This window comes from Simochromis diagramma, unplaced genomic scaffold (assembly GCF_900408965.1).
Source record: "Simochromis diagramma unplaced genomic scaffold, fSimDia1.1 OVJJ01000302.1, whole genome shotgun sequence".
In the NCBI taxonomy this organism is placed as follows: domain Eukaryota; kingdom Metazoa; phylum Chordata; class Actinopteri; order Cichliformes; family Cichlidae; genus Simochromis; species Simochromis diagramma.
The window spans coordinates 4,083,871-4,099,746 of NW_024386792.1; the positions used below are offsets into that span (position 1 = coordinate 4,083,871).

At 42.0% G+C, this 15,876-nt stretch overlaps 1 protein-coding gene across 1 annotated transcript; it reads right to left on the reverse strand.

The window, feature by feature from the left end:
- Positions 1-3,586: 3,586 nt before the first annotated feature.
- On the reverse strand, positions 3,587-15,761 carry mmaa (metabolism of cobalamin associated A). The gene is made up of 6 exons (XM_040023878.1): positions 13,172-15,761; positions 11,447-11,569; positions 10,689-10,859; positions 10,097-10,182; positions 8,937-9,086; positions 3,587-4,580 (listed from the first exon to the last, which is right to left on the reverse strand). Exons 1-6 carry the CDS (start codon positions 13,569-13,571, stop codon positions 4,284-4,286), a joined length of 1,227 nt encoding a protein of 408 aa, XP_039879812.1. The 5' UTR covers positions 13,572-15,761; the 3' UTR covers positions 3,587-4,283.
- Between the last annotated feature and the right edge of the window lie 115 nt (positions 15,762-15,876).

Below are 15,876 nucleotides of genomic sequence, written 5' to 3' on the forward strand. Positions count from 1 at the left end.
TGCGCGTGGAGGGAGTCCAGAGCTGCAGAACTCACTGTTCCCTTTTGCAAAGCCAGAGCAGTTACAGTGTGTATGTGTTTGTGTCAGCATGATGGAGGAGATGGGTGTTACTCAGACCTAATGAATCCATCTGCATTCAAGGGGCATTCTTCCTCTCACACGCAGGCGGGAGCAAACGAGCAGCGACCTGGGAGCCCGTCCAGCGGTTGGTGGGGGCTTTCGCAGTATTTCCAAAGCAGACTAGAAAGTACAAGCACAGATTAGCACTGAATTCACCCTTTTTTTTTTTCCCTTTGAGGAGGTTGAGAAAGCTGTACAATCACACACTCAGCCCTCCTGCTCTGTACTGTACCAAGCTTGGCTCTTTTCTGCTTTTCAGTGAGGATTGAGAGAGAGAGAGAGGAAAAAAAGCAGAGGAGGGTTGTGTACAGAGAGCTGGGTCTACAGTACCTCGAGCTCGACCTCGAGGAGAGTGGCAGCTGTTGATGTCCTCACCTCTGAGTGACCCGGCACCCTAGGCAACCTCGATGAAGAATGGATGGAGGGCAGGAGGCGGGGGCGCTAAGAAAGGGAGGGCGGTTGGCACTGAGGGTTCAGTCATTAGGATAATGAACCCACAGCTGAGTGGGATTTGGGAGACCTCTAGTGGCTGAAGAAAGCACAAACTTACATTTACAGAGCACTGATGGTACGATAAAGATTATTTACATAGTGTATAAAAGCAAATCCAGTTCTTAGTGACCTGGAGGAAATGAATCACGCCTTCTTGATCTTGTGACTGCTTCAAACTACACCTGCCGGCTTTTAAAGGTGAGATATTTCAGGCATAAGTAAGTCAGTTGTGCCATTTTGGTTACATAACAGTGATTCTTCCACACTAGCAGAAAGACAATATCTAAAATACAAATTCAGGAGCTTATTGTACTTTTTCTCATTTATGCAAATGTGTGCATATTTAATGAGAACATCTCATTTGCATATGATATCCATGGTGATACGTTTTATTTGAAAACCATAAATATTAGTTTTTCAGTGACGGGACATTACAACAAGCTTGAAAGGCCACATTCAGAGTAATTGTGTTTATTCCAAGCAAGAAATCTCCAACTCAGCTCTTACATGAAACTTCGTTTATATTTCTAAAGCTGCTTTTTTTTTTTAAACAGATGGATTTTATTTATACAGCATTCAGACACTGATTTATGAACATTTATTCATATTTTTCTGGTTTATCAAATGATAAAAACAGATTTTATAAAGACTCTAATGACCTTGGCTTTAGTCATTGTCCAATTCGATTTATGATCTGCAAAACTATGCCAATAACAGGGGTGACAATGCCTCATCAAAAATACATTTTCATAAAACTTGCAATACAGAGTATTAGACAGACCGGAAATTTTCATGGTGATCTAAACAGTTTTCTCTCTGTAGTCACCTGTAGCGTTTCTCCTCTATTGATCCTGTAAGTAAGAAATAACTACAAGTTTAAACAAATTAACCACTTTTTTTTTTTTATCACTTATTCAATTCAGGGTCTTGTTTCTCCCACAAAAAGAAAATTATTTGAAAAGGTAGAGATGAGTGAAAATTTCAAGTTATTATTGCAAAATGTTGACTTAATGAGTCAAACTTCTGGGTGAGTTGAAATTTTGACTAATAGATGACCTGTTTTATCTGCCCAGTGGCAGAAACAAGCTTCCGTATGCTTGTCTTTTTGGGAAGAGAAGCCTGATTACCTGGAAAGACCTCCCTCAGGCACGGAGAGGAACATCGAAACTCCACACTGAAAAACTGTTGGATCTGAACCCAGGACCTTGTTCCAGCAGGATTACAATCCTACCTCCTTGAGCACACCTGATCTCGGACACTGAGCAAGGGTCGGGCCCGGTTAGTACTCGGATGGACCGCCTGGGAATACCAGGTGCTGTGAGCTTAGAGTGGCTGTGGTTCAGGAGGTCGAGCAGGACATCTACTAATTGAAAGGTCGGGGGTTCAATTCCTGGCTGCTCCAGGTCTGTGTGCCAAGATGATGATCCCGATGCGTTCATCGGAGTGTGAATGTTGGATAGAAAGGACTTGGATGTACTAAAAAATGCTTGTGTTGTAAAAACTGCTTTTAGTGCTCAAGTAGAAAAGTGCTATATAAGAACCAGCCCACAATGCAAAAGGTAATAAGCTCTCAATACCAGTTTAAGTGACTTACTGTGTGTCAGAAGTACCAGCAAGTTTACACAAATTTAATGCCACATGTACACAATCTCATAATTAGACCAACGGGACAAACACAAGGGAGTTCTTCAACATCATTGTGCTGACAGCCTCGACTGTTGGACTATGATGGTTACAGAAACCAAACAGCCTGCCGACTTCTTATGTTTTATTTTCTATCTCATCGATATATTTTTGTTTTAGCATTTATTGGCATTTTCAGTGAGCTCAGGGGGTTTTACACTGTAAGGTAACGATTCTACAGTATTAGAGAAAAAACCCCAACAATCACACGAGCGAGGAAACATCTGACAGAAGCAGGCTCAGGGACAGGCGGCCATCTGCCACAACCGGTGGGTAGCGATGGAGAGGAAGAGAAGAAGAAAGAGAGGGTAAGGAGACAGGGCAACCTGGGACAAGAATGTTACAAAAGGGATTCTTTAGACTTTCAGAAAACTTGACCTCTGACCTTGACCTTTAGCTCGAGGTCACCGGGATTTGAACTCATCTGAGATTTTTAGTAGATGCACCTATGGCATCAATTTGAAAATCCTACGTCGCCTAGTTCTCGAGTCATCGCATTCACACACTTGGACGTCCACGCCACCTGCTCGCCCGGTGGGTTGAAGACAATACTCCAGTGTGCGAATTCAGAAAATCGAATCAACAAACTGGATTTGAACTTTATGTGACTCGCACAATCTCGCATTTTCTTCTGGTTTAAAGAACACTTACAACCCTACAGGACTCCTGGACTAAAACTGGAGGCCACAGCCAGGCTTTCCTTCAGTCTTCAGATGTCAGTTTGGAGTCTGGAAATTATGATGTGTACGTTTACATAAGTTTATATATTAAAAAAAAACAGCTGACGGATTAACAGACACTAAAAATAACAGGTGCAGCCTACGAATGCATAATGGGTGGGAAATACCCTGTGTATAGATTAGACTGTATAAGAATATGCCGCTGATACCGGCGTCTGCTGCGGGGTCCCTGAATAAAGCAGCTTTTAAATAATAAAGTAATAAAGTAGCTGCACCGGCGTTATGAGTGCGTGACTTCTCTTTGTGTTCAGTCCTCCGGTGGTGTCCGGGAGCGCAGCGCAGTATGAACTTAATTCTGGAAATATTAAAGTGTGTTTTGCCTGAATTCGAAGCAACCGTACAGCTGAGTCATTCAGACGAAGCCCAGCGCTGACATTTCTGGCTCCGGAGAGCCGAAAAGAAATGTCATTAAATCTCTGACAAATCTCAGGGCTAATATTCGTAGAGGTAACATTAATCACTCGGCCCTTTTTCATATCGTGAGCAAACACGCAGCAGTAGAAGAGCTCGGCCAACTGCGCCGGCAGATTTAATGTAATTCACTTGTCCACTTAAGATTCAAATTGTTCTTTAATAGAAACCAAACAGTGGATTAAAAAACAAACAAAAAAAGAAAAACACTGATTCAAAGCCTCGATGCTTTCCTGAGGAAAACCTGTTATTAGAGCAACATCTTCAGTAGTTCAGCAGCAGAAACACGGGGCTCTAACTAAATCGATTCTACCCAAGCTCGATCCTTTCATTGACGCTTTGTGGCTCGCAAATAGTCTGTTATTACTGATATTACTGATCGTGAGGAACGAGTCACAGCTTTACTGTAACACGCCGTTCATGATAGTGAAAGATAACGCTCAAACTATTCTTCAACTGCAACCACACGACCTTTGAATCCTCCTTCACTGATCTCGTTAAAACTTGTCCGTAGTGTCCAAAAGAGACGGTCGCTTCCGCGTTTCACATCTCGGAGTCTCAACGCATCTCATTTTTGCCAAACGCGAGTGCGTCTCGGAGCCGCTGACGAGAAATGACGACTGTCAGCGCTCTTCCTGCTCTTGTGACTTGGATGAAAGCAATCAGAAAGCGAAGCCTCTGTAGACGGGGTTGACTCTCACGTATTTAAATTTTTAAATCGTGTGTTAAAAGAGCAGAGATCGAGTCTTTTTGTGCAAACCGCAGAGCCAAGGTCATTTTCTCGCTCTCCTTTTCAGTGAGTGATCTGTTCCTTATCTGACAGTGCAGTCCCAGTGATTACTGTGATGAAGAGGATGAAGAAAAGGCTCTGAGAAGCAGGTCAGCAGCCAGTCCTGGAGAGATGGCTCCTTTGGTGACCCTCTCCTCGAGGTGGGGTAGAGCTTCTCTGACACCGGGGTGATTTTGGAAATGGCACAGGACGCTCTCCTGGATCAGACTCCACATCCACACCTTCTGCTGGGCCGTCCGCCTGCCCTGCAGCTCACCGCTGGCCAGCGCGGTCTCCCGGTATGCCTCCATCTTGGCCCAGACCTCTGGGATGCCCTCGAAGGTTTGCGAGGAAGCCCGCACAACCTGTGGGTGGAGAAGGTGAGGGGTGGGAAGATTCATGATTCAGCTGTTCAAAATGAGCGTTTCAAAGTCACAGCAAAATATACAGAACAGAGAAAGTTTTATATTGTAAATTGATTTTTATGCTTCTTGTAGGTCATGAAGTCTTTAAAGCAAATCATCATTTTCATTTCAAGGTCATGTCAGTAGCACGAAAGTGACGGCAGCTGCCAGAGGTAAGTTCAGATCTCTGGAAGAGTATGTTTAAGAAAGCTGAAAGGTTCCAGAGCTGAAAGGTTAAGTAAGAGAGCCAAAAACCGCAGTTCCACTAATGGCCACTTGAGGCTGACCCCAAAACCGAAACAATCCCCATTGAATCTAATGTTAAACAGTATCAAAAAGCACATTTACAGCTCCATATACTTTAGACTTCTATGGCAGCTTCCTCTCTTCATGACAGCTGAACAGTGGAGGATTTTGTTTTTTAATTTTTAAGACAAATCAACAGATCTGGATGCTGGTAAGATGTGGGCTGTTTGGAAAAAAATGAAATGGCCTTTAAAATGGTAAATGGCCTGTATTTTTATAGCGCTTTACACTACATTCAGTCATCCACACATTCACACACTGGTGATGGTAAGCTACATTGTAGCCACAGCCACCCTGGGGCGCACTGACAGAGGCGAGGCTGCCGGACACTGGCGCCACCGGGCCCTCTGACCACCACCAGTAGGCAACGGGTGAAGCGTCTTGCCCAAGGACACAATGACCTAGACCGTCAGAGCCGGGGATCGAACCGGCAACCTTCCGATTACAAGACGAACTGCCAACTCTTGAGCCACGATCGCCCCATGAAATGAACTGAAACAATTTTGAGAACTTGGAAAACTAACTGAAATAAAAACAGAGGAACTATCTTTAGCTTCAGCATCTGTTAGCTTGGTGAAAATGCTGAGGCATTGATGAATGTGTTTACTGAAACTCAGGGCATCTACAAGACTGTGAGACAACCACTTTTGAAAAGTTTTGTGTTTCTCTCGTTCTGTATTTCCCAAACAAACCACGCCGGGGTGGGAAAACAAACCAGAGCTCGACCCCATGCAACCAACAGATATGTGCTTTTATCTTTATACGTTCACTTTGATATACCGATGTGTGTTTTTATGTTTTAAAATGTCTCATTTTTTCCTGTCGACTTCAGCTTTAATGTTTTATTTTTTAACTACAAGTGCAACATGCACTGCTGAGCCAACCGTGGCACATTTACATTGATGTTTTTCAAATGCCAGTGATGATTAAATCCTGAGCAGGTTACCGGTTCACCAGTACAGACTGCTGAACAGGAAGTCTTCTTGGGAAAAGCCAACCTGAGCTTCCTACAATACACAATAAATGTAGAGGTTATTATTAAAAATAAAGGTTTAACTGAAGACGGGCTTTAAAACTGCATTAAGCTTTCCCCCCCGCGATCATTAAGAGAACATTTTGGATGCGGTAAATGCATCAGAGTCTGGGAGTTCTGCATTTAAGGTTTTTTCCTTTCAGTGCACCTCCAGCCTACAAGAAGCTGTCAAGTCACTACGCAAATATCAAGCATTCGTCTGTCCTTAACACCTTGTTCACGCAGGCAATCCGGGGATAAATGTCACTTATGTGTTTAGTACTTCGACTGCACGTCTCTCCTCAAAGCTTAATGCAGATCCGAGAGCGCATGATGAAATTCAGAGTAACATTGAGTTTGTTGAAAGCGAGCTCCAGGTTTACAGGAAGACACAAAGCTCCATTCAGATGTGCAGATCCTTTCTTTGCCGTCTTCTATTAAACACCAGCTGACAATCAAATTTGAGTCACTTAAACAGCTCAGAATATCAATGGCAGCTGTGATCAAAATCCACTTACACATGTTCCAGTTACAACGTTAAGGTGAGAAGAAGAAAGATCATGTGACTTACTGTACTTACAGCATATTCTCTCATATAAATGATCTTTTTAAAACTACTTAATACATTCACAGACCGCCTTACCTCTGCTGGTATCTAGTTACACAAATGCTTGTAGTTCTCCAGGTTTTCAGGCGTTACACAAATCTTTCTAATATTCGTCTCTCCGCCGTGACATTGGTTTTGTTTCCGCTGGTCGCAACATTGAAAGCTTTAAAGCCACTCTCACTGTTCCTCCGTAAGAAATCATCAAGAAGCCACTAAAAGCTGAGAGGGAAAACAAGCTTCTTGTAATCTGGATGTAACAGCTCTTAAAGAGGCACTTGAGGAATTTTGTATTGCATTTCTAAAACACCAGGGAACAAAGAAAGCTTCAATAACCCTACGGCTTTCATGACATCTAAAATAGATTTGTGTTAACACAACATGTCTTGGAAATGCCATTCAAAGACGTCGGTCTGTCCGTCTCCTGGTTTTACAATAAAGCAGCCTTGAAGCTCAAACTGAAATCAAGATTAATTTATCTAATCTTACAAACCCAATATTAGAAGTGCTGTGAAGTTACAAAAAACTCATCTGAAACAACATTTAAATCTAAAAGCACCAAAATAAAATCAGAAATACGAAAGAGCAGAGACATAAAATCATAGTGTTCCTGATTTCTAATTTTTTTTGTATATTTGTCAAACCTGCATTATTTAGATCATAAAACACATTTTATTATTAGACGAGGATAACCTGAGTAAATACAATATGCAGTTTGTAAGCGATGATTTTGTTTATTAGATGGGAAAAAAGTCCAAACCTGTGCGGCCCTATGTGATAAAGTATTTGCCCCCTAAACCTGATAACTGGTTGTTCCTGGCTTGGTAAGTAAGAGGCGCAATCAAGTGTTTGTAATAACTGCCGATGAATCTTTCACATCGCTGTGGAGGAATTTCGTCTCACTCTTATTTGCAGTGTTGTTTTAATTCAGACACATTGCAGGGTTTTTGAGCCTTTTTAAGGTCACGCCAAAGAATCTCACTTGGATTTGAGACTTCGACAATGCAGCGATGTGAGACGAGCCTTTGTGTTCTTTTTGCGTCAGCAGTGGTTTTCACCTTGAACTCTCTCATGGTTGCCTTTTTTGCCCAGACTCATGTTGAATCATGAACTCTGACATGAACTGAGACATGTGAGGCCTGCGGTTCTCCGAATGTTGTTCTGGGTTGTTCTGTGACCTCCTGGCTGAGTCCTCGATGAGCTCTTGGAGTAATTTTGGTAGGCCGGTCACTCCTGGAAAGGTTCACCACTGTTCCAAGTTTTCTCCATTTGTGAATAATGGCTCTCACTGTGGTTATAAGTCCTGAAGCCTTATAAACAGCTTTGTAACTCTTTCCAGACTAATAGATATCAACGAATTTATCTCTCAGCTGTTTTTAGTTTCTTTAGATTGTGTTGCTCTTTGAGATCTTTTAGCCGGCTTCACTTTATCAGACAGAGTCGGTTTAAGTGATTTCTTGATGCAGCCAGTCTGGCAATAACCAGCGCTGGGTGTGACTAGTAAAACTAAGCACAGGTTTCCAAAAATGTGATTAATCACAGTTAATTCATGATGTGCATGCACTGTGTATATGAATGTAATCGTTTTTTAAGCAACATGTCTAAAACCTTTTTCTAGTTTCACTGTCCAAAATCTGCCATTTTTTTTCTGACATCAGTGTAATCAGTCTTTGGGGGTTTTGGGTTGTTGGATGGACAACAAAGATTAAATTTAAAGACGACCCGTCGTGCTTCTGAACTCTGGGACCATTTACCTTTTGCAATTTCCTACATAACATAGACCAAAGGATTAAGTGATTGTGAAGAGAACCATAAAAGTCGCCTCACATGCCACCAAGAGTTTAATCATCAAGTCAAAATAGTATTTATGTCACATCATAGTGCCACGCAAAGCAGAGCAAGAGACTAAATCTCTGCCATACAGTCGGGAAACAGACACGAATATGCACAACAAAGCCGAGCGTGAAGCATAAAGAGAGAGGAGCTGTAAGAGAAGCCTATCAGATTTTATGAGAACGAGCACTTTTCTAATCAGTGAAATGCATGACACAGCAGCCGAGTATCCAGTGCATTGGGAGCGGGGGGTGGGGGTAATAAGGACTGGTAGGTGGGGGTGCTTCCTGGCTGCTTGCCCGGTGGGCAGATGCAGCACTGGGCTGGGAAAACAAAGGGACAGGGCTAGCCAGGCGAGCGGGTGAGGTGGGACACTGCAGCACTAATGCCGTGATGTTATGATGACCCACCCCCACACTCCTCCTCCTCCTGGGTCAGCTGACCTCTCTGTGGGATATCTTGTTGGGTCCATGTGCTGCAGCTGCCCAGCAGAGCAAACACCAAACACCACCAAATCCTTGTTACCGACTCCTTGCATCATTACATCACTACACACACACACCTTAGGGTTCCAGGATTTGGACTGTCTCCTGAGCAGTTTGAGTGCGCTGGTGTATTCAGCCTGGATCCTCCTGGCCGGCACCACCAGGTCTCCGTCTGACTTTGTCACCACGACCAACTCGGCCCTTTCGATTATGCCCCTCTTGATGCCCTGAACAGAGATTTTGTCATTAGAGAGGAGGATGATTAAACGATGAAAACGCTGCCTGATGCCTGAGCTCCTCAAGGCTCCTGCACGGAGCTGCGGTCAAGTGTTTTCAAGCCTGAGACTTTAAAAGTCTTAAGACTTTCTTTCCATTCAACATGGCTGATTTTTGCAGTCGATATCCAAAGATAGATGGAATCGAATTGTATAAATATTTTTCTTTCTGTACAGAACTGTGCTAAAGTAAATGGCCGACCCTTAACCCTAACCCCAGGTATGAGAACTGGACTGAAAAAGCAAAGGAAAACTTTGAAAGTCCTTCAGAAAGCCTGGAGAAATATTGCTCATGACCACTTAAAGGAATGAGACTTTTGCACATTACAACACCTCTGATATAGTTAGGTTTTCTATGATTAGCTCAAATAATCCCATATAAAAATATACGGTGGTATGTGTAGACCATGAGCTAACTGTACATTTTGACTCTGAGTAACACAGGTTGATTATTAACCACTAATTTACTGGAATGAATTTTCAAGCGTGCTGCTTTCCTCGTGTGTTCATGTCCGAGTGTTTCCACATTACCAATAGTTATTATAATTAAAACAAATGCCACTTCAGCTACCTACTGTCCCACCATAATCACTGTAGTATTAATCATCATGAGGAAGGCTAATGAAGTGAATAATTTTCCTAATTAATTAAGTGGCGAGCATATAGTTATTGTGAGCATGTTTATCTTTACAAAAAAAACGTGGACACACAATCTGCTTTTGCTTATAAACAGTGCTTCATAAATATATTCATTAGGTAATTTAGTTCAGGTTTTATAATTCTGATGAATTTAAAGATCGTTGATATCAGATAATCAGCGGCTGATAAATGACAGCAGCTCAATCAAAAACTGGTTTTATTCCCCTACACATTAGCACGAAATTAACAATGACTAAATTTTACTGGTCGATTACTTTGTTCCAGCTCCACAGATGAGCTGAAGCAGGCTTGTTTTCACTGACCTGGAGTTCATCGCCCCCTGCTGGTGGAATCAGCAACACAAACATGTCAACCATGTCTGCCACTGCGAACTCTGACTGGCCGACTCCTGGAGGAAAAACAAAAAAAGAAGAAAGATGACAAAACAGAGGACTAGTTTAACGATCACTGCTGACTGATAACACGACAAAGTTTGATACGACACAGTATCCTCTCATCTGAAACTAAATCTACAGTCTTATACAGCCTCACGCTTTTCAAACGATACATCCAACAGTCACACTAAATATTTGCCTGCGTTTGCGTTGTCGGAAAATCTAAAGAATTTAAAGGAAAGCTGGTCCTGGTGAGGACTTGCTCAGTCATTCAAAAATCATGAAAGCTGATGAATAATCATGAGCTTTCACAAACTTCAGAGCGCTCACAGTGAATAAATTTTAGCCTGGAGATGCAGAGCAGGTGCCTGATGACTGGCGCTGCTATCAGACATCACACTGAACAAATTATGTTTGCATTAAAAAAAAAAAAAAACTTAGTACAAGCAGAAGAACAAATACTTGCTGAGATTATGGCTTTAACACGCTTACTCCGAGGGTTCGCGTCACAGCATCTTACCTACAGTCTCCACAAGGACGATGTCGTAACCTGCTCCCTCGCAGAGAACAATGGCCTCGTTGGTTGTTCTGGTGACACCTCCGAGTGTTCCCGAGGTCGGCGATGGCCTGATGAAGGCGTTCATGTCTCTTGAGAGCTCAGTCATACGAGTCTTATCGCCCATCAGAGACCCTGCAGCAAGAGGGATGAGTCACTTGGCAGCAGTTTTACTGTGCAGTGCTGCTTGTAATTACTCAGTGATTTCAGCCTATTCAAAGGGGACCTATTCTGCTTGTTTCCTGCTCTATATTTTATATTCTCTCAAATAAAAATAGCCTGATTCATTTATGGAAAATAAATGGTTTAAAGCAAGCAGTTTTAACTTCTCTCTTTAAGGCCACCACCTGTGGTAGACAACTTTCTGCTGCCCTTTGCAAACAATTTTGAACAGCAGGTGGGCGGGGCTCTGCACCTGAAATGGTCGTGTTAAAGAGATCCCTGCTCAGTGACTTTACACCAAGAGCAGAAAGGAACAGTCAACATACCTCGTTATATGAAACTTTGACCGATACGAACATTTATCTCCGTCATCGTATGTTTCTACACAAATCAGGAAAAGCACTTTAATACAGCCAAACATAAACAGCACAATATTCCCTGAACCTAAATCCAGCATCTTTAAACATTACATAAAATTTCCCTGTGCGCTGTAAAGCTCAAAATAATAATAGTTCATCTGTATCACAGTAAAAGCAGATGATGAACGTGTCAGCGGTTACCCCCAGTGGTGCAGGAGGATGGGTCGACAGCCAGCACTGCAACTTTATGTCCACGTCCTGTCAGCATCTTCCCCACCACCTCGATGAAGGAGGACTTTCCTGCTCCGGGGGGTCCAGACAGACCTGAGAAATCAAAGAGACCTCGTCAGTTTGCAACAAACAGTGACGATGACACTTATTTACATAGCACATTCCATTACATCAGTCGGTTATTGAATGTACGCACAGATGTAATTGATCTCAAGTGAGCAGGCAGCTTGTTCCAAAGACGCAGAGCACAGTAACTGAACCCTTCAGGTTACTTGGATCTGATTGTGGAACCAGTTAAAAGAACCTGATGACCTAAGAGGTCTGACTCGGTTGTCAGACATGTACTGGAAGGCCAAACCATTGAGAACTTTGTGAACATACAGAAGTGATTTTATATGGTAATGAGAGCCAATGAAGTGGTCTTCAATACTGGGATAATGTGGTCAAATTTCCATGTACCTGTAAGGATTCTGGCTGCTGTGTTTTGGATAAGATGAAGACGGCCCATTGATGATTTGAATGTTGAAATAATCTAACCTTTGTGATATGAATGCACGGAGTCAGTCTGAAATTGTAATTTCTAACCTTAGATATACTTTTAAGTGACAGTTAACCTTATTGATCTGGTTATCAAAAGTGAGATCACTGTCCAAAATGATGCCTGACTTGTTCACTGTGTGAAGAGAAATGAATGATAAATATGAACAGGTTTTTTTGTCTCTGACTTTTTTGGACAAGTATTTCTGTCTCGTCTCTGCTCAGTTCTAAAAGGTTTTAAGACATCCACCAGTTAAGGTCATTAATGCAGCTTATTAGTTTGTGAACAGAGGTTAGATCATTAGAGGAAAGTTACAAGTACAACTGTGGATCATCTGCATAAAAATGGTAGTCATGATTCTTGTGGGAGGGAGGTTAAACTGTAATGGATGGCACCAAACAGCCCCAAGAGCTGATTTCTACTAACCTAATTTAAATTTATGTGTTAAAGTAACTACACAGTATCATCTGAATATTGTTTCTACTTTCTGCTTTTAAAGCTTTAATAACGCAGAGTTTAAAATGTAAAAATGTTAAACTCTTTTTTTTTTTTGTTTGTTAAACACACACTTCACTTTGGGGTCAAGTCTGAAGAAATCTGAATGCAAAATTATGTGACTGTTTCTTTGCACCACATAGAACATCGGAGCCACTGCTGCAGAAACCGTCTGATGAAGGATTCATGGCAGAGGTGACGTGTTTATACTACAAGGTGTGTTAAACATAAGGCTCTGGGGGCCGAACTAAAACACAAAAGGGTCCAAATAAGCCCACAGCAATCTTTGCAAAGCCTGAAAATTTCAGAGAATTCATCCCCCCAGAAAATGCACCACTATCCTTGTGGTGGGGATTTCAGCATTAGGACATATTTACTGGCTGTGACTTTGTTTTTTATCGTAAAAAAAAAGTGTGAAATGAGAAACTATTTTATGAGAAACTATTTTATGAGAAACTATTTTACAACAGCAGTTGTAAAATAGTCTTCATATGAAGGTTTCGTGTCTTTATAGCTCCACTGTGATCTGTAGGTTATAATGCGGATACAATGGCAGTAGCCTTAGTTTAAATGTACTTATTTTAATACATTTTAGGTTCAAAGACACTTAGAGACAAGAAAAACTGAGTTCAGACAACCGCCACAGACTTAAGCCTACACACCTACTCTGAAGGCCACTGGCTTCCCTCCATTGCGGCTCTCCTGCTCCCTCCTGTAAGCCAGGACCCTCTGCAGCAGCACCTGGGCCAGCTCTTTCTTTCTGGGATGCTGGGTCTCCACCAAAGTGATGCACTCTGCCAAAGACGCCCGCTGTCCTCCGATCAGCCCGTCATAAAGTTTATTCAGCAGTCTCTGCTCAGGCCCACTCAGGTCCTGTATGTGCTGGCTGGCTGCTGTGCTTTCAGTCCGTGTGTGCTGGCAGCTGTGAGGCGGGACGATGCTCCGGTACTGAGGGCGTGAAGCAGTGAAGCAGTGCCAACTGTGAAGGCGGCACGTCCCGGTGAGTGCGGGGGCAGTGGATGAGGAGATGTGGCGGAGGAGAGCGAGGCTAAACTGTCTCATTGTGTGTCAGAGGTAGGGTGGTCTGGGAGGGCGTACAGGCTTACAGTTAATTTATCCAGCGGTACTTCCAGCTGAGGTGCTTACAAACGTCACCGTTACAGCAGTTATAATAGTCACCGTCAGGCTAATGTGTATTCTTTCTAACGTCAGCACGTAATGTACTCGTTGAAGGCAGTTGTTAAAGACGTAGTTTGGACAAAATAGCCACAAAGTGTGAAAACTAAACTCACTCTGACCTCGTCCCAGTTGCACGGAGACGTTACAGGTTACCTATCGCCATCGTTTCATTCATTCACTTCCGTTTCCGTTGACGTCTGACACCGCCCACCGCAGTATTTCCGTCGGTTTATTTGGAAAGTAAAACGTTTCCCAAATACATCTAAAATCTGCCACAGAAGTTTAAATGTGCGATTCATTACTTTTTTTCTTTGTGTGTGTGTTTTTTAATAACAGACGCAAGTAATTAAATGAACATTTAAATATGGCAGTTAGCCATTTTAGCCAGCAGGTGGCAGCAGATGTTAACCTTCACATCTTATCAACTCCAGGGTTAATTCCCTTAAAAAAAAAAAACCTAAAAATAAATAAATAAATCAAACTTGATAATACATGCATGTGTTCCGCGTCCTGTGCCACTTTAAATTAGTCAGTATTTCTGGCATGGATCGAGTCTTTAACTACTGTGGCCCCAGGCTTTGGAGCAGTTTGCTTCAGGGTGTGAGCAACACCACCATTTTTTCCCTTACAGCAAAAAGTACTAAACTTATTTTCAGCTTGGCTTTATTTAGATCGTCCAATCATTTATTCATTTAATTTTAAACAACTCCCTTATTCAACAGGGATCACCTAACTGGTAGCTATGGATCTTGGGAGGCAATTTTGGGAAGCAAGGCTGAGATGTTTTGGACATGTGCAGAGAAGAGATAGTGGAAACACTTGATAAAGGATGGTGAATATGGGGCTTTCACCATTATTAAAGTTGTGCAAAGATTGTACTTACTGTACTCTGGAAAGAACTCTGGGTTTTAGAAAGATAGCTGAATTCAGTATGAACCTCATTAGAATGCTTCACTGTGCTGCTGGAGCTTGAATAGTGGACCATACGTGAAAGTAATGACAACTCATTAAAAAAAAAAAAAAAAAGTCCCTTTTTAAATTTATTTGATCACAAACAGCAATTTGTTATCATTTTACTGGTAAAAAGAATCAAGTAAAGGGGGACTGGAGAAGCTGGTTCAAAAAGCCTTAAAACAACTAAGATGTGTTGAATACTTGGAAACATGTAGCACAGTAACAGGAGCTGGAGACCAGTGAGAAACAAAAAAACAATTACAGAGAAAATAAAATAATCTATAAAAATATATCTTATAATAAACAAACAACTATTATTTTATCCCTGCTGTTTTTTGAGGTCTACAGTAAAACAAGTTTTCCTGTTTGGCTCAAATATAGCAATAATAATTTATACAATGCCATTTATGGCCTGTATGTTGTGGTGCTTTAAATTCAGTTCTGTAAACAGTGTTGTATGTATGCTGTATGTCAATCTCATGAGGAAGAGACTCACTTTTATTCTGAGTACACTGCAGGCCTGAGACAGTCAGGCTAGAAAAACACTGGGATTATTCCACCTGACATGCTCGTCTGAGCAGCCTACGGGAAACATGCAGCCTTGTGGGAGGCGGCAGCACTAACCACACTGCAACCATGCCACCCACATCACAAAGTCAAATGAAACTGCTACACTCAAACCATCCACTCACCAACTTCCAGAAGACCTTCCTGGAAGGTTGTTACAGTGCCATCACAACATGTGTCTTTAAAAAAAAAAAAAAAGTGTGTTTGTGTGTGGTGGGGGGGTATTTTAAGCATTTCCATGCAATTTACTTGAAAATGCAATTATGCTTAACACTGGTGCAGTTGGCTTTGACATGCTCTTGTAATTGTGCGTTTCTAATTGAAGGTCTACTTCCAAATATACATACAAACACAGGAGGAGCTCTTCCATCACTTCAGAGGACATTACAGTGACTTGCATTCATTTCCCACTTGACTCTTACCTTAAACCAAGTCTACTCATTAAAAACATAATTAATGAGGGGAATTGCCGTTTGTCCCCAAAATCTGACTGGGTGTAACAATTTATGTCCCTACACAAGTACAGGCATACACACACGCACACACACACACACTGAAAGTCCCCAACAATACATGATGCATATTTTCTTAGCATGGGTGGCCTGTAATTAAACCAAGTCACACAAAGACAAACATGCAGAGACAGTGGTCATGAAAGAGACAGAAA

What these genes read in the sequence shown, in the direction of transcription:
- mmaa (XM_040023878.1), bottom strand. Translation starts at nt 13,571, where the DNA reads ATGAGACAGTTTAGCCTCGCTCTCCTCCGCCACATCTCCTCATCCACT. An exon ending in ATCCTCCTGCACCACTGGGG is followed by an intron (nt 10,860 to 11,446) that starts GTAACCGCTGAC and finishes CTCTTGCTGCAG; the next exon opens with GGTCTCTGATGGGCGATAAG. An exon ending in CGTCCTTGTGGAGACTGTAG is followed by an intron (nt 10,183 to 10,688) that starts GTAAGATGCTGT and finishes TTTTTCCTCCAG; the next exon opens with GAGTCGGCCAGTCAGAGTTC.